This window comes from Pararge aegeria, chromosome 15 (genome assembly GCF_905163445.1).
Source record: "Pararge aegeria chromosome 15, ilParAegt1.1, whole genome shotgun sequence".
NCBI classification, from domain to species: domain Eukaryota; kingdom Metazoa; phylum Arthropoda; class Insecta; order Lepidoptera; family Nymphalidae; genus Pararge; species Pararge aegeria.
In genome coordinates this window covers 6,723,115-6,747,912 of record NC_053194.1, presented here as the reverse complement: position 1 = coordinate 6,747,912, position 24,798 = coordinate 6,723,115, and the positions used below count along the sequence as shown (strand labels likewise).

The window sequence follows — 24,798 nt, the reverse complement described above, 5'->3', positions numbered from 1 at the left end:
TGTGAGAAAAGAGATCAGCAGTTTAAAGGCCGATGGAAATGATGAATTTCATACACAAACTCTGTCACAGAAAGGACTACTAGGGACTCAATATGAGAAATAATTATATATTATTTGCACATTTTTTATTTCGCGGTTGTTTGTATATATTTATTTATTCGTTCGTTAAAGGTCACCTGCGTTTCCAGCATCCGATAGACTTTGGCTACCCAGATAGGCATCGCGCCCTAGTTGACGCTGTAATTAATACAAATATGTGCCAACAGGGCCGGATTGGATAACAGGGACCTGCCGAATTTGACTCGTGGAATGTATTGTCGATATATCATGATCGCATAATATGTGGAAGGATGAGGATACGCAGTCAAGATCCGCAGTCTCGGCTCTGATCTGATATCCGATGGCCGGTTCTATGTATGAGTTTACATCCTATAATAAAAGAAGATCTGACAAAACTAATTTTATTTGATACGCGATCAAAAATATTTACTACTAGGACAATAAACACATCGCCATCTAGCCCCAAAGTAAGCGTAGCTTATGTTATGGGTACCAAGATAGCTGATGAATATTTTTTTTATAAATATAATACACATAAATACTTATAATATACAGATAAACACCCAGACACTGAAAAACATTCATGTTCATCACACAAACATTTTCCAGTTGTGGGAATCGAACCCACGGCCTTGGACTCAGAAAGCATCTTCGGTGCCCACTGCGCCACTCGGCCGTCCAAAATCATGGTATTGTAAGTAGCCTATATATTGTTATAAATGAGCTGAGCAAAACTTATTCGTAGGTAGGTCCAAAATTACCTTAAAACCTATACTGCCTACTATATGCTAATATTATAAAACTACTGGACCATTTTAACCATTTTGCTACCAATATAAAGTTAAGTTATCAGGAACTTAAGCTATTATTAATTTTCAAAAAATCCTTGAGAATATTGCAATGATATAACTATAAATAAGAACTTTTTTTAATTTCGCTGCAAAATAAATTATATAAAATTGAAATTGGATCACCGTTAGACACAAAAGTTGGTTGCATTTGTATCGTAGTATTATTAATTCTCATTCATATAATTAGTTAATAACCGAATACCCAATTCGCGAAGCAGTAAAACATTAACAATAAATAGCTTAATAAATAATAGTTTCTCTATATTGTTATAAATTTAATGTGAAGCTAATTCTTTAATAATGTTGCTATTGCTTAAACATTTTCATATTTTCAGGTTGATAAATAGCAAATTTATAATCACGTTTATTATCAACTTATTTTGAACTTCCGTAAACAAATGTATCTTCTGTTTAAATAAGCCTCAGATGCGACCCTGGTGACACATGAACATGACACGCCGAGACCCGCTGACCTGTTTCTCTTTAACCACCCGCGACTAGTCAGTTTACCTTAAAAAATCTCGGAAAACCTCGTCCAAAAGAAAAGCGCCGTGTTGACTTAACACACATACATAACCCACAACGGTCACGCGCCCTTCTTTTACGCTACAAGCGAAACAAATCAGTCACATTATTCACAACTAAGCTTTTAAAGTCCACTTTCCTTTACATTTAAACCGGCTACTTCGGACGTTCGGTTTATTCTTTCAGTAGTAGTTAAGACTTTGTATTTATGATATTGAAACTGAAGCCACATAGTGTCTGCTTAGTGTCTAATAGACTCATAAATAAAATATTATATGGTTCGTGATACTAAGCTTTAAAAATTACTGAGTTAGTTTTAGTTTTTACTTAAAAGCCAGTCGTATAAAGTTAACTAATGTTTTTATGGTTGCAGAGGCTGCAATTTATAGTTGCAACCCATTTATTTAGTATGTTGACCGCCTTTCCAGTGCGGTGATCTTTCCTCTTTTTTCTAAGTAAGACCCTGGTTCAATTATCAGCTGGTATATGTTTGACCGCCTTTCTAGTGCGGCGATCTATCCTCTTGTTTCTAAGTAAGACCCTGGTTCAATTATCAGCTGGTATATGTTTGACCGCCTTTCTAGTGCGGCGATCTATCCTCTTGTTTCTAAGTAAGACCCTGGTTCAATTATCAGCTGGTATATGTTTGACCGCCTTTCTAGTGCGGCGATCTATCCTCTTGTTTCTAAGTAAGACCCTGGTTCAATTATCAGCTGGTATATGTTTGACCGCCTTTCTAGTGCGGCGATCTATCCTCTTGTTTCTAAGTAAGACCCTGGTTCAATTATCAGCTGGTATATGTTTGACCGCCTTTCTAGTGCGGCGATCTATCCTCTTGTTTCTAAGTAAGACCCTGGTTCAATTATCAGCTGGTATATGTTTGACCGCCTTTCTAGTGCGGCGATCTATCATCTTGTTTCTAAGTAAGACCCTGGTTCAATTATCAGCTGGTATATGTTTGACCGCCTTTCTAGTGCGGCGATCTATCCTCTTGTTTCTAAGTAAGACCCTGGTTCAATTATCAGCTGGTATATGTTTGACCGCCTTTCTAGTGCGGCGATCTATCCTCTTATTTCTAAGTAAGACCCTGGTTCAATTATCAACTGGTATATGTTTGACCGCCTTTCTAGTGCGGCGATCTATCCTCTTGTTTCTAAGTAAGACCCTGGTTCAATTATCAGCTGGTATATGTTTGACCGCCTTTCTAGTGCGGCGATCTATCCTCTTGTTTCTAAGTAAGACCCTGGTTCAATTATCAGCTGGTATATGTTTGACCGCCTTTCTAGTGCGGCGATCTATCCTCTTGTTTCTAAGTAAGACCCTGGTTCAATTATCAGCTGGTATATGTTTGACCGCCTTTCTAGTGCGGCGAACTATCCTCTTGTTTCTAAGTAAGACCCTGGTTCAATTATCAGCTGGTATATGTTTGACCGCCTTTCTAGTGCGGCGATCTATCCTCTTGTTTCTAAGTAAGACCCTGGTTCAATTATCAGCTGGTATATGTTTGACCGCCTTTCTAGTGCGGCGATCTATCCTCTTGTTTCTAAGTAAGACCCTGGTTCAATTATCAGCTGGTATATGTTTGACCGCCTTTCTAGTGCGGCGATCTATCCTCTTGTTTCTAAGTAAGACCCTGGTTCAATTATCAGCTGGTATATGTTTGACCGCCTTTCTAGTGCGGCGATCTATCCTCTTGTTTCTAAGTAAGACCCTGGTTCAATTATCAGCTGGTATATGTTTGACCGCCTTTCTAGTGCGGCGATCTATCCTCTTGTTTCTAAGTAAGACCCTGGTTCAATTATCAGCTGGTATATGTTTGACCGCCTTTCTAGTGCGGCGATCTATCCTCTTGTTTCTAAGTAAGACCCTGGTTCAATTATCAGCTGGTATATGTTTGACCGCCTTTCTAGTGCGGCGATCTATCCTCTTGTTTCTAAGTAAGACCCTGGTTCAATTATCAGCTGGTATATGTTTGACCGCCTTTCTAGTGCGGCGAACTATCCTCTTGTTTCTAAGTAAGACCCTGGTTCAATTATCAGCTGGTATATGTTTGACCGCCTTTCTAGTGCGGCGATCTATCCTCTTGTTTCTAAGTAAGACCCTGGTTCAATTATCAGCTGGTATATGTTTGACCGCCTTTCTAGTGCGGCGATCTATCCTCTTGTTTCTAAGTAAGACCCTGGTTCAATTATCAGCTGGTATATGTTTGACCGCCTTTCTAGTGCGGCGATCTATCCTCTTGTTTCTAAGTAAGACCCTGGTTCAATTATCAGCTGGTATATGTTTGACCGCCTTTCTAGTGCGGCGATCTATCATCTTGTTTCTAAGTAAGACCCTGGTTCAATTATCAGCTGGTATATGTTTGACCGCCTTTCTAGTGCGGCGATCTATCCTCTTGTTTCTAAGTAAGACCCTGGTTCAATTATCAGCTGGTATATGTTTGACCGCCTTTCTAGTGCGGCGATCTATCCTCTTGTTTCTAAGTAAGACCCTGGTTCAATTATCAGCTGGTATATGTTTGACCGCCTTTCTAGTGCGGCGATCTATCCTCTTGTTTCTAAGTAAGACCCTGGTTCAATTATCAGCTGGTATATGTTTGACCGCCTTTCTAGTGCGGCGATCTATCCTCTTGTTTCTAAGTAAGACCCTGGTTCAATTATCAGCTGGTATATGTTTGACCGCCTTTCTAGTGCGGCGATCTATCCTCTTGTTTCTAAGTAAGACCCTGGTTCAATTATCAGCTGGTATATGTTTGACCGCCTTTCTAGTGCGGCGAACTATCCTCTTGTTTCTAAGTAAGACCCTGGTTCAATTATCAGCTGGTATATGTTTGACCGCCTTTCTAGTGCGGCGATCTATCCTCTTGTTTCTAAGTAAGACCCTGGTTCAATTATCAGCTGGTATATGTTTGACCGCCTTTCTAGTGCGGCGATCTATCCTCTTGTTTCTAAGTAAGACCCTGGTTCAATTATCAGCTGGTATATGTTTGACCGCCTTTCTAGTGCGGCGATCTATCCTCTTGTTTCTAAGTAAGACCCTGGTTCAATTATCAGCTGGTATATGTTTGACCGCCTTTCTAGTGCGGCGATCTATCATCTTGTTTCTAAGTAAGACCCTGGTTCAATTATCAGCTGGTATATGTTTGACCGCCTTTCTAGTGCGGCGATCTATCCTCTTGTTTCTAAGTAAGACCCTGGTTCAATTATCAGCTGGTATATGTTTGACCGCCTTTCTAGTGCGGCGATCTATCCTCTTGTTTCTAAGTAAGACCCTGGTTCAATTATCAGCTGGTATATGTTTGACCGCCTTTCTAGTGCGGCGATCTATCCTCTTGTTTCTAAGTAAGACCCTGGTTCAATTATCAGCTGGTATATGTTTGACCGCCTTTCTAGTGCGGCGATCTATCCTCTTGTTTCTAAGTAAGACCCTGGTTCAATTATCAGCTGGTATATGTTTGACCGCCTTTCTAGTGCGGCGATCTATCCTCTTGTTTCTAAGTAAGACCCTGGTTCAATTATCAGCTGGTATATGTTTGACCGCCTTTCTAGTGCGGCGAACTATCCTCTTGTTTCTAAGTAAGACCCTGGTTCAATTATCAGCTGGTATATGTTTGACCGCCTTTCTAGTGCGGCGATCTATCCTCTTGTTTCTAAGTAAGACCCTGGTTCAATTATCAGCTGGTATATGTTTGACCGCCTTTCTAGTGCGGCGATCTATCCTCTTGTTTCTAAGTAAGACCCTGGTTCAATTATCAGCTGGTATATGTTTGACCGCCTTTCTAGTGCGGCGATCTATCCTCTTGTTTCTAAGTAAGACCCTGGTTCAATTATCAGCTGGTATATGTTTGACCGCCTTTCTAGTGCGGCGATCTATCCTCTTGTTTCTAAGTAAGACCCTGGTTCAATTATCAGCTGGTATATGTTTGACCGCCTTTCTAGTGCGGCGATCTATCCTCTTGTTTCTAAGTAAGACCCTGGTTCAATTATCAGCTGGTATATGTTTGACCGCCTTTCTAGTGCGGCGATCTATCCTCTTGTTTCTAAGTAAGACCCTGGTTCAATTATCAGCTGGTATATGTTTGACCGCCTTTCTAGTGCGGCGATCTATCCTCTTGTTTCTAAGTAAGACCCTGGTTCAATTATCAGCTGGTATATGTTTGACCGCCTTTCTAGTGCGGCGAACTATCCTCTTGTTTCTAAGTAAGACCCTGGTTCAATTATCAGCTGGTATATGTTTGACCGCCTTTCTAGTGCGGCGATCTATCCTCTTGTTTCTAAGTAAGACCCTGGTTCAATTATCAGCTGGTATATGTTTGACCGCCTTTCTAGTGCGGCGATCTATCCTCTTGTTTCTAAGTAAGACCCTGGTTCAATTATCAGCTGGTATATGTTTGACCGCCTTTCTAGTGCGGCGATCTATCCTCTTGTTTCTAAGTAAGACCCTGGTTCAATTTTCAGCTGGTAAAAGACTTTGGCCGCTGCTAGTAACACCCAAGCGGGAAATGTTTTATTCCTATAGTAATCATTGAAGAATCAGATGGCTGGCCCACCTGATTAAAAGTGGAAACCCGTTGCCTATAAATAGAGCATCATATCGCAGGGTATGCGAAGGACAAGTTCTGCAAAGTGCCGCGCTGTATCCATAAATCTGAGGCGTAGGTTGTTAAGCCTCATTTATTTTATTTATTTAAACAACTTTATTGCATAATAAATGTAACACACACAGGAACACTTACTTGACATAAATTATGTGCAAAAGGCGGCCTTATCACTAAAAGTGATCTCTTTCAGGCTACATTAACTAATGAAATAAGGCAATGAGAAACGGGAAATCACAACTCTATAAAAAAAAAATATACTACGACAATACACTTATCGCCATCTAGCCCAAAAGTAGCTTGTATTATGGGTGCTAAGATGACTGATGAATATTTTGATAAATAATATATTTAAATACTTATAATATACATATAAACACCCAGACACTGAAAAACATTCATATTCATCACACAAATATTTTCCAGTCGTGGGAATCGAACCCACGGCCTTTGACTCAGAAAGCAGGTTCGCTGCCCAGTGCGCCAATCGGCCGTCAAAATACATATATAATTAAATAAAATAATAAATGTAATAATATTTATATATATGTAATAATATATTTAATATTTATATAAATATATATGCATAAATACACATACATATACACATAATATTAACATGTTTCTTGTTCATGTTCTATATTATTCGACGCTCTAAATCCCTTGCGATCCCTTGATTTGAGCGTCGAATGTCATCAGGGAGTGTATTCCACAACATTGCCGCTTTTACAAAAAAGGACTCCGAATAACTGCGAGATTTACACTTTACCATTCTTAGCACATTTTCTGTGGTGGATCGCTGAGAGCCTTGGGATGAAAGAAATGGGAAGAAATTTGAAGCGTTCTTTATAGTATTCCTTATGTGTTTTTTAACCTAATTACACCGGCAACCACGCCTTTCAGGCCGGAAAACAGCAACGCTTCTTTGCGGCAGAAATAAGCATGGCGTTAGTACTTTCCCGGACGAGCTCTAAAAAAGAAAGCATGTGTGTGTGTGGTATCTGCATATCGTCTGCATAGGTACAGAAATCCTTGGTATGGTTACAGTTAAAGCTAAGGATTAATTTTAGACCAATGCAATTGTGTTTTAATTGTATTGTAACTTATTTAATACATCGAGGCAGTGGCGTGCATAGAGGGTATGCACAGAAGAAAATCTTAAGTAAGAGTTATAAAAAACTTAAGAGTAGACATTGTAAGATTTATATAAAGCCTACCCCCAAGGATTTATAACTCATACTGGAGATTTTCTTAATTTTATATCATCTGCATACCCTGTGCATACCCTCTATGCACGCCACTGCTGATCGAGGAAACTATAGAATTTTAATTTCATAAAAACGGATACGATTTCAGTAGCCAACTTTGCAATTTGTATTTTATTGCATTTTTTGATGAATTTAAGATTTTATTCTACTATTTTTTTACTTTCACGCGTAATAATATCAGTATAAATTAGTAATTAACTAAATTAACATAACCAAATTTACAGTATTTCATAAATTCAATTTTTTATTCAAAATTCAAAATCAATATTATTTTCTTGATTTGTAATGAATAAAGAAAAATAGTTATGCATAGTGAGATATTTTTAGAATGTTTTGGTAAAAAATCTTAAAACACACGATATAAACGCAAAAGCCAAGATTTTGCAGGTGGGTCACGCAGTCTTATTTGACATTCTACAATTAAACTACGAAATTCAAACTCGAAGTTCTAATTGCAACATAATCGTCAACATTTAAATTTTCATTAAAATCTTTTAAACTAAAACTTCGAAAATAAAAGTTCTATTCCTACAAACTGAAAATAAAAAAAACAAAATATTTTCTACCATATTTTGAAGTCGGTGACAAGTAAAATGTAAAAGCTTACACACATTCCTAGCTATTATTGCAAATGGTATACAAAGTGAGTGGTAAATTTTGTTTAAATTTTTTTTAAGTCGGTTAAAAACATGATAAATGTTCAACTTTACATACGTACGTAACATAAAGACAACAAATATTTAAATTAAAAACAACAATACAAATTGTATCTGTACTAAATGTTCAAATAATTAAAAAAGCAACAATTTGTGTTCGATTACACTTCTCATAATCCAGTAAGTGAGTCGGCAGACTGCTAAGTGCTACAAATCCCTTTTCCAATGCCCCGCGCCGCAGTGCTCCATCGTTATTAACATTTATACGACGTGGACAGTAAAAATACAGTACAAAATAAAATCTTACATTCATGATGTCTTTAACCCCTCTGGTTTTATCAATTTTGCTAGCAAATCAAGTTTTATCGCAGACCGACCGTAACACAGTCAGTGAAGTAAAGACGCTGCAGTGGAGCTCTACAGAATCTGTTTTTGCCTTGCAAATCCGACAATTCCGGACGTCGGCGGAAGAGACGCCCGCGGCTTCTGCCGGAAACAATCTTAATGTCTTCAATCCCGACCTAGCAAGCAACTTTCTTGAAGCACAAGATGAAAATTTCCGAGTAATCTCGACTTTTCATCCGATTGGGAAAACGAATGCCGCTGAAGAAATCAAAAACGATCAAGACGAAGGAAACAGCAAATTACTTTCAACGCTTCAAGCTAATTTCCTTGATGATAAAAAAAGTGACAAAGTGTATAATTTAAAAGAACCTGAAAATATTATATGGGAGAATTGCTTTGATATAAATTCAAAATCAGACGTGAAAAATTCTCATAATTTAGAATCTGAAAAAGTTAGGACATTAGGAAACTATTTAAATAAACGGAATTCTCTATCAACAAATGATTCGTCAGCATTAAGATCTTGGTTGGAGAAATATAACATATTGAAAAGTGGACGAACTGAACCGCCTAGAATTTTAACTGAAACAGCAACTGAGTCGTTTACTACAAGTTCATCTACAATACAAATTATACCAATAACAACGAGTATACCAAGTTCTTATACAGACCCAATAAACATAACGCTAGATATAATCACAGAACATAGCGTTCGAGAGACTGACACAAGTGATTGGTATATGAACGTCGATAAAAATAAGATAAAGTTTGGAAGTTTGCCTCAAACACAAACGTATCTGATACCAAAATTCAAACTCGATGAAGAATTTCACCCGTTCAGTTTTATGTCGAATTTCTTTTCAGTAATTTATCTTTTTGATTATCCTATCGGTAAGTCATATCTTTCATAATTATAAAGGTATTTTTAACGAAGTTTTTTTTGCTTTAATACTAATTGGGTAAGTTTTCTCCAAAGTCAGTTTCGTTACACGGGTGCGTACTAACCTTCGCAGCCTATTAACAGCTAATCAGTAACACATTGAAAAAGTCTTCACCTTCGATTAATAAACTTAATTAAACCATTCGCGGAGTTCAACTTTAAAGTTTAAAGAGAGAAAACATAAATAAGACGACTACGTACATTTAACAGTCCTTAGTAGATGCTTCTATAAAACAGTTTTTGGCGAACCGTGATTTAATATTGTTCGGTATATTATACGTAAAAACTAGATTTGGCAAACTGTGTTTTATTTTTATCTACATGATGTGTGTCTGGTGTGCATAGTAATATTATATATAAACATACAAATTTAATAATTAAATCAAAAACTGTTCCTCAGGTCTTGTCAAGGATATTGTGAAAGGGAAATTCAACTTCCCTTATTCATTTTTACAGGTAATTTTTTTATTCTTAACTCTTTTCTATTATTGGCGTTGTTTTGTCTGTTCATAACCTATTTAAAAATTCTCAAATCAGTTATATTTTTTAATCTTTCTAGAGTAGCTAACTAGTAACTAACCAAATAAATATAAGTCAAATAATAATAAGTCATTCAGTAGAGAATATAATAAATCAATATCTAAATGTTCTTTTTGTAGAACCAGTTTATTGCAGAAACAAAATACGTGGTCCAACGCTATTAATGATAATATTTATTTAATTACCTTTGCCTTTTGGAAAACTGCTGAAGTTTTATTACGAAACTTTAATAGGAACAAAGGTTTTAGTGGGAATGCTTTTAACAATCGGGCACTCTGCCCAAAGCCTCACTATTGTACACGTCAGATAATGGGAAAACTAACTACTAACAACTAACCCTTTTTATTTTTGTGTAAAGACTTTGTTTTCTTTAAAACAAAAGGGTTTTTGTTTCTATTTAATGAAATTTTTATAAAAACTATAAACGTGGCTTTCTTTCTCGAAATGTAAGTTGTAGCATTTCAAATAGCACGAGGTTAAAACTAGCTAATTAAATAAAGTCTTTGTGGAATTCTAACTCAGGTCACGCAAGCGACATTACGTTATTCAAAACGTGAATCGAAGTGAAGGATTCAATGAATATATTATTTTGTGCGTATAGCAAGCCTTCATGTTTCTTTCATTAGAGTTTTTCTATCGTGAATGTCCTGAATACCTAAGTTTATTTTATTGGACTTTTAACAGGCGATGAAAAAAGAAGGTAGTTTATATAAATAGATAAATTGTTTCCATTTATTTCATACACGCTCATTGACTGAGGTCTTAGATTTATTTTATTCACTCGCAATTATAAATAGCTATTAAAATCAATCAAAAACGTTGATATGTTGGTTTGTTAAAAAAACGTGCGTCTGAAGCATAAGTGATAACTGAAACTAATCTAAGTTGAACTATTTAATACTGATATTTTTTTATAATCAATTCTTGATAGTTCAGGGTTATATGATCACTGTCAACAGTTTATTATGTCTATATTGAGTATAGAGGCAAGCGTCTAGCGCTGTGAGATAGGAGAGTGGACGAGCCTGCCTGTGTGAGAAAAAAGGTAGCCAGACAGACAGGTGCCGTAACGCGTTACGTAACGAAGCAGTTTAACATCCCATAAGAAAATATCACTTAAAAAATATATTTACTAAACTTTTAAAACTTCTTTCATAATATTAATAGTTTTGATTATTTTAAATATTTATAGTGAGGACGCCTGCGTCAAATATCAGAGCAATCGAAAACATGATAAACGATGATTGACTTTACTAGAAGCTAAACATTGTAACTATCATAACTTATTCCATTGTCTTTTACGGCCGCAATTTTTTTTTAAATACTTGTTCGTTTTATTTGCACAAATTCTCATTATATTTATATTGCATATTTGGGCAACTACAGATAAAGTAGGTCGGTATACCCGATGTACGGCTTCGGCCGTGCCAAGTAACCACCCTATCAACAAAGACGTGCCGCCAAGCAAGTAGACTAGAAACTGAACAGGGGTATGCGTTTAATATAACTGCCATACCACTAACAAGTTTTAATTTTTGGTTACGATGGTAAGGTTGGTAAAAATAAAAAGTAAAGTAACTCTACAATTGAGCGTTTAAGTAGATAATTTAATCGAAGAACTTACTTAATATTTTAATTTACTATAAATATTTTCTATTACATCTAAATCAAGAAACATAGAGTTCGTCTCTGGGTATGGAGTGGAAGAACTTCTTTATGATATTAAATACCATACTGACGATTGTATCCGTGATTGGTTTTCCGAATTCATCCAATACTTGTTTCCAATTTTCGTTGATAAAGGTCAAAACTGTATCGCCTGTAAAATAAGTTTTTAAATTATTTCAAATGTGCAAATGAAAAAATGTAAATTAAGTAGTAAAAATTGAAAGTTTAAACTATTATATATTCATAAAACAACTACAAAATTTTAAAATGCTTTAGAAGAAAGCTATTTTGTGTATGTGTGTGTGCTACAATGCTACAATTTTGATGAGGTTTGCGCATTTAACAAGTATGGACTTTGAAAACAATGCATTTATTTGCCATAATGTTTTTACTTAACAAGTGACAGCAGAGAAGGTTCTTAAGTAAGTTTTAATAAAGTAAGGGCCAACTCGTGTCGCTATGCGTCGTAATTAATTTTCCTCTTTTTACGTCATTAATTTAAACATACAAAATAAGAATTATATAATAATAGTTCTGGTTTTACCGATGATTAATACAAATCCACAAATCCAAAAGATGTATCTTATAAATTTCCATACTTACTGAGTTCAGGATTTCCTTTGAAAAGATTCGTAAATTGGAAATTTACTTTATCGTCGTAACTGTATGACGCTTTATAGTCTTTAATCTCCCGATATATAACTCCGTCACGCGTTACATCCTCAAACGTTATTTTACAGGAGAAGGCAACGTTCGCTGAAAATATAAACAACAGTGTTAACTAGTAATCATATGAATTATCCCCACAAATCTACGTCAATATGAGTGCTAATAGTCTAGGGCTTCGGCCTCACTTTCGAGAGAACCACGTTCGATTCCCGCCACACAATATTAATTGTAAAAGCTCGCTAAACCGCATTGGTAAATCATAACTTTAAATGTCCCTTAGCGAGAAATGAGAAAGGAGGCCTTAGATTCAGAAGAATTTCTACCAAAAGCAGCCTATAATTTTTTTAACAATGCCACCAAAAGCCAACCACTCGAAATTATTTTAATCATATTCAATTTTTAAAGTAAGGGGACCAATCAAAAATCACTTACGAGTTTTTATCCGAGCGTCTCCTTCCCCATTGATAGCGAAGATCAAAACTCTACCGGTGGCTTTGTATTTTCCTTTCAGAGATAAACTACATCGTAAGTTTAGTTGTGCTTCCAAACCTTCGTATCTGAAAAAGAAATGAATACCAATTCCTGAATTCTTTAGCCAACCTTCTATAGATCTATATTATCAGCATTAACCTATTACCAACCCACTACGGTGCAAGGCTTTCCTCCTAGAATAATAAGGAGTTAAGGCCGCAAACATTCGAAATAAAATGGCGATCTCTTGGGCATGCAAGCTACCTCGCGATGTTTAACTTGACCGTGATATTAAATTGCTCACAATGTACATTAGGTACTCCGAAAAGTGATGTGTTCGTTTGAGTCATTGAACTCGCTTGAGGTCGGTGTCATAACCACTGGGCTATCACTGCTCTACACATAGTATACATCGTAAATATTAAACAGGAGGCCTATGCTTGGGTGTTAAATATTAATTCTTTGCTTTTAATTATAACGTTCTGTGTCCTTTAATTATAAATTCCCGCCACGTGCCTTCAGTGCGTTCAAAGCAAGTGTGAATATTATTGCTCTAACCAGGTTGCTCTTCTAATAATTTAAAATTACATTGTGAGATGGTGATAACAAAAAAAAAAACACCCGGCTAAGTTTGTTGTGGGCTTCTTCTTAGACCGGGACGCGTTTGGAACCCTCGCTTTAGTTTTAAGTTTACAAATGTGGTTATCGCCATCATCTCACTACCGTGTAATTCTTATGTACGCATCAAAAGTGCCACCTATGGGCCTACTTGAATAAAGATATTTTTGACTTTGACTTTGACTTTGACATTTTATAGGCAAACGCGCTACAACCTAAACCACATTGTGTTTCATCTGAGATCTGTGAGATATTCTACCTACGTTTACTTATCCGATTGCGTTAAAGTTAACTACGATTGATACGGTATCGAAAGAGCGATATCTAGTAACGGTACTGTTTACGAGTATTGTTACTTGGTGGGACTCGTAGACTAGGTACACTTGGCATTGCAGAATGAGAACCTTGTCTGAGTGGAAAAAAATATAACTTACTTAACATGTTCGACGACGCATTTTCTGAAGCCCTTAATTACACCGTCATTGAATTCAATCTTCAGGCCCCCAGCAAGGTCCAAATGAACTGGATCACCAAATAAAGGATCTGTAGAGTTGATACCTAAACTTGGAATGCCCTTTACGAAGTGCGGAATAGTTTCTTGAATATTTTTCTTGAGACATTCCGACTTGAGTCCCGGGCAAGGTTTTATGTAGTCCGCTAAAACAAAAGAATATCAATATATTAAGATAGACTACAACTGACGAGGAACTGGTTTCTCGTTCGTCCAGTGGTTAATATGTTCAAGTGCGGGTCACAATTCATGAGGTCCTGGCATCAAATAAGAATTACCCATTTAATCGAATATTAATATATTAAGTGTACTATTCTTAACTATTTCTGATAATATTTTTGCCAGTGGCCATACTATGCTGTGTGTACAAAGAGCCAGGTCTTCAGATATACGTAAAATTTGTATCATCATCGCCCGATTAACGATCCATTACTGGGCACATGTCTCCTTTCTCATGGGAAAGAGGGTTTTAAGAGCACATACCCTACATAACGAGCATAACGACATCTCTTGCCTACGCAGTCCCGTCGTGACCACGATCCATGAAACTGGGTCGAAATATCGACAAATCCAAAATATTATCGTGGTATGTACCCGTTGAACTATAGTTAAAAAATGTTGATTAACCACGAAAATCTTAGTTTAAAATCTTTAATAACGACTATTATTATAACTTAGCGATAGCCAAGACCAATGGCTTAATATGCATTTGAAGAAATAGGGGTTATCACCGCAAATTTTTTGACTCCGGGCTAGTACTCGTCACCTAACCATTCATGCCCCATCATCATCATCCCATAAACCCATTACCAACCCACTACAGAGCACGGGTCTCCTCCCACAATGAGAAGGGGTTAAGGCCGTACTGCGCCTTGGTGTTTTCGGATTGGTGGACTCCACACACCTCTTAGAACATTATGGAAAAGTCTCAGGCATGCCGGTTTACACACGATGTTTTCCTTCACCGTTGAAGAAAGTTTTATTTTAATTGCTTCAATCGCACATAACTTAGAAAAGTTAGAGGCGTACTGGGATTCGAACTCGACCCTCCGACAGTGAAGTCGAGCTGCTACCCAATGCGCTATCACTGCTTTAATAAGAAAATTTCTCTTAACCAAAGCAACTATAGTAAGTGTCATATAAAAGCAGCATTAATAATACTGTTAGCGAGTTGCGTAGTGGAATTTTTATAGAATAACTTGCTTATTCTAAGCATATGCAATGATTGCAGTTAAGCATTTATTTTGAAATGCATTTCGCCCAGACCATGTTCCTTGACATACATATTTTCCAAAACACAACCACGGCCAAGGTCTGTAAGCTGCAAGTGATTAGTAAAATAAGCTAAATATACAAAAGTAGCATTGCATGGAAAAAATGAGCTGACCTCTGCAACCTGTTATCTAATTTGTAGTCATGGATTATAATCATATTAAAAAAAGCTTCGTATTTTGTGATGAACATATTTGTGTGATGAACATGAATGTTTTTCAGTATCTGGGTGTTTATATATAAACAACGATAGTGCTGTATTCACCTATAAAGTATACAGCGCCAATCAGCCGTCAAAATTTGAGATTGAATTCTATGTAAAACTAGCTTCCAGTCGCAGAAAAATATGCAAACTTTGATAGAAAATGTGGGTAAACCATAAACATAACCTTTTCTAGGCTACAGGCGTGATGTTTTGTTGTGTGATTGCTTTAACTATGCATATTTATACGATAACAGCAATCGCGATTTGTTTTCTGTAATTTTTTGAAGAGTTGTATGTGTTCGAAACTTTTCATCAGATTGGTATGAAAGTTAAATGGGATCATTCCGGCATATAGTCATTTTGAACAAAATAATATTTTGCTAATCCTTCTGGAAATAACGGAGCTATTCCCGAACATCAATACAATTTTATTTCAAAAGCTCAACCAAAGAATCAGGTTACTTCTAAATAAGCCACTGTATGTACCGTTCATTTTGAATTCATAACGCGTGGACAACGTTGCAGCCATGCTTCTGTTGTGAAACTTATATAAACATATGAAGGGTACAGTTGCAAAAGATGGAATGGCACCAAAATAAAATATTGTGTGACTTAATCCATACTTATATTATTAATGCGAAAGTGTAGCTGTTACTTTTTTAACTCTATCTTCCGTGACGGATTTTTATAGGTAGGTAACCAATGCTAGGGTCCAAAGAAAGAGGGATCTATCGATTTTTACAGTATTTAAATTATACTAGCTGTTCGCGTTTTTCGACCGTTAATTACTGTTTATCAAAAAACTCGTGGGATCCGTTTGTTTTCCTGGGAAAAAAGTTTTTGACGACCTCCCTGGCGCAACGGTGAGCGCTGTGAATTTTAGTAGGAGGTCCCGGGTTCGATTCCCGGTAGGGGCAATTTGGGGATTTACAATTTCTGAACTTTCTCTCGTCTGGTCAGGTGGGAGGCTTTGGCCGCTAGTTAGGGGTATGACTACCATACTTCCTAACTTGTTAGCACGCTACCGTCTTAGACTGCATCACGACTTACTACCAGGTGAGATTAGATTTGATTGCAGTCAAAAGCTAACTTGTAGTGGAATGAAAAAAAAATGTTACTCCCAATTTTTACGACTGACTTTATGTCAAAAATCTATAATATTTTATTGGTTGCTTGATTAAAGCGTAGTGAAAGTACAACTAGACAAACCAACAGACACAATTTTGCATTTATAACATTAGTTAGGACAGTCGGCATCGTGAATCCCTTTGTGTTTTTTTAAGTAATTAACTAATATACTGCCGTCCATAGAAAGAGGGGCGGAGGAAGGTAATTTTGCAGTATTGAAATAAATAAATAAATACGGAATCGCGCATCTTGGAGTACTTTTATTTTTTGCAAACGAGCTCTTTTTAGAATTAAAGTTATGCCCGTTTTCATTAACCTAGAACAAACCTGCCTATATAAATAATGCCTAAAATAAGGAGATTCCTTCGCATTCATCAACCATTCTCCAATAGTTATCACCTAAAAGTTGGCGAAACTTTTTTTCTATAGAAGCGCCATTAATCATTAAATTTAGACGATGCCTTGGTTTAGTGAAAACGGGCATTAGTTTATGATACAACTGATATTCAATTTAAAGATTTAATATTTATAGTCTACGTGTGTTTTTATTAGATACACCAGTTTTCTTACGGTAACGGTAAATTGTCCCAGCACGATCAATACACACTATATAAAGCCTTTATAATGATAGGGTTTATGTTATCATCATCATCATATCAGCACATTTCCGGCCCACCGCAGGGCACGGGTCTCCTCCCCCAATGAGAAGGGGCTAAGGCCGTAGTCCACCGATCTGGCCCAGTGTGGATTGGTGGACTTCACACACCTTTGAAAAAATTATGGAGAACTCTCAGGTATGCAGGTTTCCTCACGATGTTTTCCTTCACCTTTGAAGCAAGGGATATTTTATTTGCTTAAAACTCACATAATTTAGAAAAATGAGTTGCGTTCCGGGATTCGAACTCGCTCCCCGAAGTTAAGTCGAAGTCCTATCCACTGCACTATCACCGCTTCTTTAGGCTTTATATAGTAAACCTTATAAATTATGCAAGATGCTATATATAATACACAGTAAAATCTGTGTATTTTTGTCGTCTCTGTTAGAGATTATGTCATTTCCGTACCTAAGACAGTCATTCTTCGTTAGATCAGTAATATAACATTAAAGTTAATAGGATTTCTTTATGTAGTAATAATTTACGGAGCGGCAAGCAAATGGGCCACCGTAAGTGGACAACCATCGCCATTAAACAGAGCAACTAGGCCTGCCCCCTTTGTCCATCAACCTAAGGCATAGATGTTAAGCCGGCAAACCCTTCCTTCAGATCGAAACAGAGCATTGCAATAATGCTGCTTAGTCGCAGAAATAAGCCGGGTATTTCCCCTTATTTAAGTGCTTCTAGATAAGATGGGACTTTAACATTTTTTTTCAACGCCAGCTTAACCTACAACTAAGAACTCGTCCAGACAGACCAACAGATAAAACTTTTATACCATCTTTGGTTTCTTAAAATAATCATATTTATTTTATAAAAGGGGCAGTTATTTTGAAATCACAGATAGACATGTCCTTTTTATTTGGGTGCATTTATTCGTAAACTCTAATCTTATGATCTCATGTACCTATACTTTAAAATTGAGACTATAGTACGTGTCATCAAATTAAGGTAAAGCCTTATGAAGCATCATTTATGCCGCTACATGCCGAAGTGCCGAAAAAACTACGATATTTTTTAACACTTTTTACGTTGTATTCGATTACCAAAAGCATCCAAAGTATTATGTAAACATATCCAAAATAATGTTGTAATAAAAAAATAGCCATACATAGCTGAGACTACATAAATGACTGCACAGCAATAACGCGGCTTTATTATCTGTTTCAAAAATTATACTTCGTGCGTGTGATACAACTAAAATAATAATTATTATTTAAATAGTACAAATAATAAAATTATTACCACCAAATTTTAGGTTTAGTCAAATATTCTAATTTTTAAAACTATTGAAATTATAATGAACAAATTAATATTTACTTACGCGCTGATTTTGAAGAACTTTCACAAAACAAAATAACGAAAGCTATTAAAGTTAAATCCTTATACCTAAACATTTTTATCACAGAAATATAAAATACTAAAAAAAATTTATAGTATTCGCGAGACGATTGTTTTAATCCACTTCCTATTACACACTGGGACGAAACTAGAAAACTTGAATTTATAAATTAAACGTCCTTAATGCTTTAAGTGAATATATCAATGTACAATGTTTTGACAGTGTCTCAAATATTTATAGGTATATAGACCAGGGTAGTGTGTGTGCGTGTGTGTAAGCGTGGCTAAGCGAGTTATTTTTGAAAAAAGACGTACCTAGTTGGTACCCTAATATTATTAGAATGTTTGTAGCCTACGCTTTAACAATGTGATAATGATTTTTGAAAACACAGATTATTACGATTTTTCATCGTTCGAAAAGACATTGTTTAATTTACACTGTGTCTGTTATTACTATAAAATATATTTTACCAATATTTGAAGTATTATGTCAATCAAGTTAAAAGTTTGTCATCAATTTTGCCAATTTCCAGCGTGCCACAAATTTTTCGGTAGAAAAGTTTAGTTTTAATTCAATTAAAATATATTAACTCGCAAGTATAAGTGTCCTGCGTGCCACTAACCTTGAAACATACTCATAGTTTAAATCCCAGCCGTGCTTTTCTTTAAAATGGAGAAAGGTTATCGACTGGTGATGTTACTTCATATTGCCAAAGCCGATTGCAATATATTTGTTCGAAAAGTGTGCCGTCAAGCTGGTTCGGTTTAAATCTTATGAGGATATATAAAACTATCTCAAAAGACAAAATGAAATTATTCGCATTTAAACTAGCTACGAGCACTTAAACGCTGGTACGAAGAGGAAAGCCTTGTCGCTAGGACTTCGGCATCCCTTAGGTCTCCCACGTTTTGATCGAGTTCGAACTCCGATACTCGCCTCTAACTTTGCAGAGTAATTTGGGTTTTAAACCTGCTTGTTTTGCTTGCTTCAACGGTGAAGAAATTCATCGTGGCCGGCCAAGCTTTTTAATCCAATAAATTCTCTTTATATTTAAAGTGTCACGAAGTACGTTCCCAACAGCTTTAATGATTATTTTTTATTTAGATATTGCCTCTATGATATAAATTACTCTGTAGATCTTAAATAAAATTGTTTGTAAGTAGCGAAGGAAAACAAATCAACAGCAGATGTTTGTATTAAAGTCAAATGATCAATTCAACAATGATCAATGAACAATCGATGAGTAATAGCATTTCAGAATGAAACTTTATCGTGTTACCATAATAAACTATTTACCTGTATATATAATGATTTCGTAAATAATCCGTAGTGTATATGTATAAGAAATGTACCTACATATTATGTGTAATAAATATTTAGAAACGCGAACTTGGAGCTTTTCCAAGTATTTAGTTAATATTAAATCTCCTGTTATTTTAATAATTTAATAGTACTTTTAATAGTATGTATATACTTACTCATTTATTGTATGTTAAAGTATTTAATTATGTAAGTGTTGTTATTATATATATTAGTTTATTTTTATATTTATTTATTTATTATATTATTTACTTTTTATCTATTTGTGCACACTAGTTTATGTATTAGCATGTAGTTATTTGCATGTATGTATTTTAATATTTGTACCACCAGCAGTCTATTCTCCTCTTCTTTTTTTTCCTAATTCTAAGGTTGCCTGGCAGAGATCGCTATTAAGCGAAAAGGCCGCCTTTTGTATTACTACTTCTTTCGCTGTTTCTGTTTTTGTTATATTTTAAATGTTGTGGTATAAAAATAAAGAGTTTAATAATAATAATAATAATAGTAATACATTTTAGAACTATATAATATTACGTGTATAAAAAAACGTTTAAAATAATGTCACAAGTTTGCATTTCAAATTTATTATCCACGTGGAATATTCCATTGCACGTTTTTGGTATACCCTTAATTGATTTACATAAATTTCGGTCATTGTTATCAATACTTATTCCACATGCTCGTAAATATAATTTGCTAATTATCTAACAAATTTAAATATTAACAAAATTATCCAATCAGACAATAATCAATGTGTAACAACAGTCCGCATATCTTTTTAAAAAGTGGACCCAAGACGATAGGTTCCTGATAAAGAAAGGACTAGACTAGGGCTAGAAGCATTATTTCATGAGAAATAAACAAGCGTGAAAATGAAGTTATTATTTTTAATCTCAACTACATAGTTATTATTTCTATTTCTATTTCTATATCTATTAGGAGAAATATATTTATATTAAATGAGTAAGTATCGAATGTTATTCATTCTCTCTTTCACGCCCCTGTGGACTTTCATTGATATAGGTAATATATTTTAAAAATTTCAGTTTCTTTTCTTTTAACCGTCCCGTCTACCGTCGTCCGTTTCATCTAAAAGTTGTTTCCGCATTCGAAATGTTGCCTTAATATAAAGCTTTACTAATTCCATAATCTAAAGGTGTAAATTATAAAAAAAATATATAGATATTTCCTACATTTTTAAGGTGCTAAGCATCAAAAAAGGCTAGACATACATTGTTCTCCTTTCGTTATTACAGCGGCAAGGAAGGAATGTTTTACTTTGCACCGACTGGTAAATTCGAACGTAAATATTTATTTACAATGCATACCTACTTCTTGGTTTAAAATTAAAATAAAAAAAAATTCTTGTGGCGCCGAACCGTTTCAAAACGCTAAGAAAAGAATGTCAAGGAGACAATAATAAGGAAAGAGTGCCCGAATGGCAAGGCCAAAGGGCCTATCATTTGCACTTAGTCTTGGTGCTGTTTCGGACGTTTCTACCTAAACGGTCAGAAAAAGGTCGACAAAGTTACATGAAAGGTAAACAACACTAATTGAAGATAATAGAATATCACTAAACAGGCGTATTTACCATAATAGGATTAAAAATAAACTAAACCTACTTCCGTGTGTAATGTATATTTTTACTACTGCACTATTTATACTATGTTTTCCGTTAAGGATATCTGTGGATCTTCACCGGATCTTTGTAAGATTGAATCGAGCCATACTAGGCGGTCATATTTTAATAATAAGAGAATTTGAATTTGTTACAGGGAATCCTAGAGTGGAAAAGTAACTGAATACTATTCATTTCGTGCCATTTTTTATTAAGCTACTTAGTAATTATTGTGATTATTACAACGTAGTATGTAGCTTTTGAGGGATCACTTATAGCTAAAAAAAGGGAGACATGTACTTGGAGTGTGGCGACAGCCACAGCAGTGGTTAGAGCTTCACTTTTGATCCCCGGCACAAACGTCTAACTTTTGTTTGTATGATTTATGCTATTAGAAATAATTTGCTTTAGAGATAAGGCTAACTTAGAGTTTTCCATAATATTCCCAAAGAACTGGTGTCAAATGTGATCGATACCCGACACATCTGGCGCCACCACCACCACCAGAAATAATAAATTTATTTGTTAATTTCTCAAATCCAGGGGGGGTTCGAGAATTTATTTGTTAAATTCTCAAATTCAGGGGGGATTTAAGAATTTATTATTGCTGTTGTGCAGTGGAAGGATTCGGCGATTCTATTTACCACCTTTTCAACATCGACATGCCGTCAACCGATTTACCGTTACGATATAATACTGCGAAGAAACCGATTAATGTTATGATAGCGAGCTATTAGGGATACCGATATGGTATTCATACCAATACCACACCCCTTACTGGTTAGCATACTAGCAGTGAAAAGAACTCGTCCGGAGAAGCGTTTTGCCGCGGCCTGAATGGCATTATAAGCACTATAGGCTTAACACGTATGCACAGTGGCGTGCACTTCATACATGCACAAAAGCACTGCCTACCCTAAAATTGATATATAACTCGTATAGGAGGAGAATTTTTCTGTATTATGCAGTTTTCCCGGTGAGAAACTCAGTGCACGCCATTGCGTATGCATCAGATTCCCGGGCCGCACTTTCTAAGACGCGTTTCTCTTGTTGTGACAGTACATCAGAATACAATTAGCCGTCGAGTCATAGGCTGTTGATGAAGATGATGATGATATTTGACATCCGATTGGCGCAGTGGGCAGCGACCCTGTTTTCTGAGACCAAGGCTCGATTCAAAAGGCACAAATGGAAAATGTTTGTGTGATGAACTTAAATGTTTTTCAGTCTGGGGGTTTATCTGCATATTATTAGTATTTATGTATATTATTCATAAAACTATTCATCAGTTATCTTAGTACCTATAACACAAGCTTACTTACTTAAATTTAGATCTACTTTTAGTTATTACCTGTTTTGTGTACCTAATAACAATAAACAAAAAAAAACAATAAACAAAATAAACAAGCTACGCTTACTTTGGCGATTGATGGTGTTGTGTGTATAATTGTCGTATTATATTTATTTATTTATTATCACAAGTTACTGTCTGCGTCACATACTTCTAAAAGCTGGCCAACTTCAAATATTCTTCATTCAGCTTAATTTAATAAAGGCGTTTTCCTTTGATATTATGGTCGCCGCGTGTCCATCGGCGTGCATACATATCGTTAGACATGACTGCTCTTATTCGTAGAACATTATTACTTAATACTATGGACATAGCAGTAGACTGCGCATTCATATGATACCAGTCGCACTGGATTTAATACTTGCCTATCCATTTGGACAGGATTTCTCAGAGGATTAATGTATGTACTGTAGCTAAATTGCTGTTCACATTATTATGTTAACAATACTATGCTGCCTCGTCGATCGAGCGGTTAGCATTCGACTACGAACCACGAGACCACGAGGCCCTGAGTTTGAGTCCCGGTTTAAGTATCGAGTTTTTAAGCGGTGATAGCCTAATTGTTAGGACTTCGGCATCACACTCGAGGGGACCGAGTTTAATTCCCCGAGGTGACAGCAGGTACGTACCACTTTTTTTTTAAGTTATGTGCGTCTTAAGCAAATAAATATCACTTCCTTCAACGGTTAAATAAAGCATTGAATTCCGCAAATGGGCGCTTGACACCCGTGCCATGAGTTGTTGTCTAGAATATATTTTTAGTACCGGCTGTGCTGTGCTCTGGAGATACATACACCTACCAAACGGCATTGGAGAAGTATGGTGTGTCTTATTCCCATTTTCCTCTCCTCTTGAGGGAGGATGCCCAATGGGATATGAATGAATTGATGATGATAAAAATACAAGCAGTATTTGTTTCATTATTAACTCATGAGTATTCTGAGGGGGAAATCTATTTTCAACACGACACAAATTAAATAAAATGTAACTAACCCTAACATGAGCTAATATTAACACTTTTCTCTCCGCCTCAATTATCATTTATCAACTACTCATTACCGTACCATTAGTATTTCTCGTTCCCCTAAACTAATGCATGTTCCCCTAAACATTAAAATTAGTACCTATAAATAAATAATATAAAAAAACTAGAACCTCTCGGATATCAATCAACCCCCTATACCTCCGAGCTATTATGGTTTCATACTTACATTTAGTTTAACTCTAACGCCCCAATCGGCGCCGACAGGGTGTTGGCACTCATAACTTATTAAGTTATTACAGTGTCCGATTTCAGGAAGTTCAGGAAGCGATCCTTTTAAAACGTCACTGTAGATGTACGAATTATCTTTAGTGAGAATTCTTTGTTAACAATTTTAAAATACTCGTTCGCGTTGGCACTTAGTACTTCTTGGCAAATATTAGAGTGTAGATACGACGTTCTAATTTCGCATTTGTGAAACAATACATAAAAATTAGCTACTAAAAGTCCTTGGCAGGTTTTGTTTCTTTTGCATTAATATTATATTATTATAGAATTACTTTGGTTTTTAGTTTTGTATACATACTTTTTCTTTTTTACATTTTCTTTTCGTGTTATAGTTTCCTACTTCATTTAGCATCATTATTGAATAGTTATTAAGCATGTTGCAGCTACCTACAAGTTAAATCATTTGTGTATCTAATTCCTTAGGCTATTATCATATGTCAATGTATTGCATGTGATTCTGTTCTGGTGCTTTAAGTAAATAATTAAATAAGTGCAGGTTAACTTGTCAGCAGGTTAACTTGTAATTATAAAAGTAACAAATATTCGATACACATAATGTGGAGGTAAAGCCTGTTACAAATATGTACCTCTAATTTGGTACATATTTGTGTATACGGTGTGGTGTTTAGTTGTATACGGTGATCGGTCACCGTATCAGTCGGCGTATCACATTTTGGACATCGCTCAGTTCACTCCATATCATAACATAAGACAGTCGAAGTCACTGGGCATATTTAAAAATGCTGTTAAGACTCATTATCTCTCTCAATAAAGACGACTATTATTATTTATTTATCTACTCTAATTCATATTTAGGTTTTAAGGTAGGTTTATTATATGTATTAGTATATTTATTTTTGATATTTATCAGTAATTGTAGTAGTTGTATTTGTGTAGTCTGGTTTATGTATTAGTAT

At 35.6% G+C, this 24,798-nt stretch overlaps 2 protein-coding genes across 3 annotated transcripts in view; one reads left to right on the top strand and one right to left on the bottom strand.

Annotated features, from left to right (window-relative positions):
- The first annotated feature begins 8,232 nt into the window (after positions 1–8,232).
- LOC120629861 (prominin-1-A) overlaps positions 8,233–24,798 on the top strand; it is a 47,621-nt gene continuing 31,055 nt past the window's right edge. For both annotated transcript variants that reach the window (XM_039898933.1, XM_039898935.1), the window contains exons 1-2: positions 8,233–9,193; positions 9,643–9,698. In XM_039898933.1, the coding sequence (XP_039754867.1) occupies positions 8,269–9,193; positions 9,643–9,698 (981 nt within the window). In that variant the 5' untranslated portion in view covers positions 8,233–8,268. The remainder of the gene's footprint in view (positions 9,194–9,642; positions 9,699–24,798) is intronic.
- LOC120629862 (protein takeout-like) lies at positions 11,450–18,377 on the bottom strand. The gene is made up of 5 exons (XM_039898936.1): positions 18,305–18,377; positions 13,643–13,865; positions 12,552–12,676; positions 12,054–12,206; positions 11,450–11,601 (listed from the first exon to the last, which is right to left on the bottom strand). The coding sequence occupies exons 1-5, from the start codon at positions 18,375–18,377 to the stop codon at positions 11,450–11,452; spliced, it is 726 nt and encodes a 241-aa protein (XP_039754870.1).

Excerpts from the sequence above, each read along its gene's own strand:
- LOC120629862 (XM_039898936.1), bottom strand. The coding sequence starts at position 18,377 with ATGTTTAGGTATAAGGATTTAACTTTAATAGCTTTCGTTATTTTGTTT. Across the intron at positions 12,677-13,642 it reads TGCGTCGTCGAACATGTTAA|ATACGAAGGTTTGGAAGCAC; the intron begins GTAAGTTATATT and ends TTTCTTTTTCAG. Across the intron at positions 12,207-12,551 it reads AGACGCTCGGATAAAAACTC|CGAACGTTGCCTTCTCCTGT; the intron begins GTAAGTGATTTT and ends TTATATTTTCAG.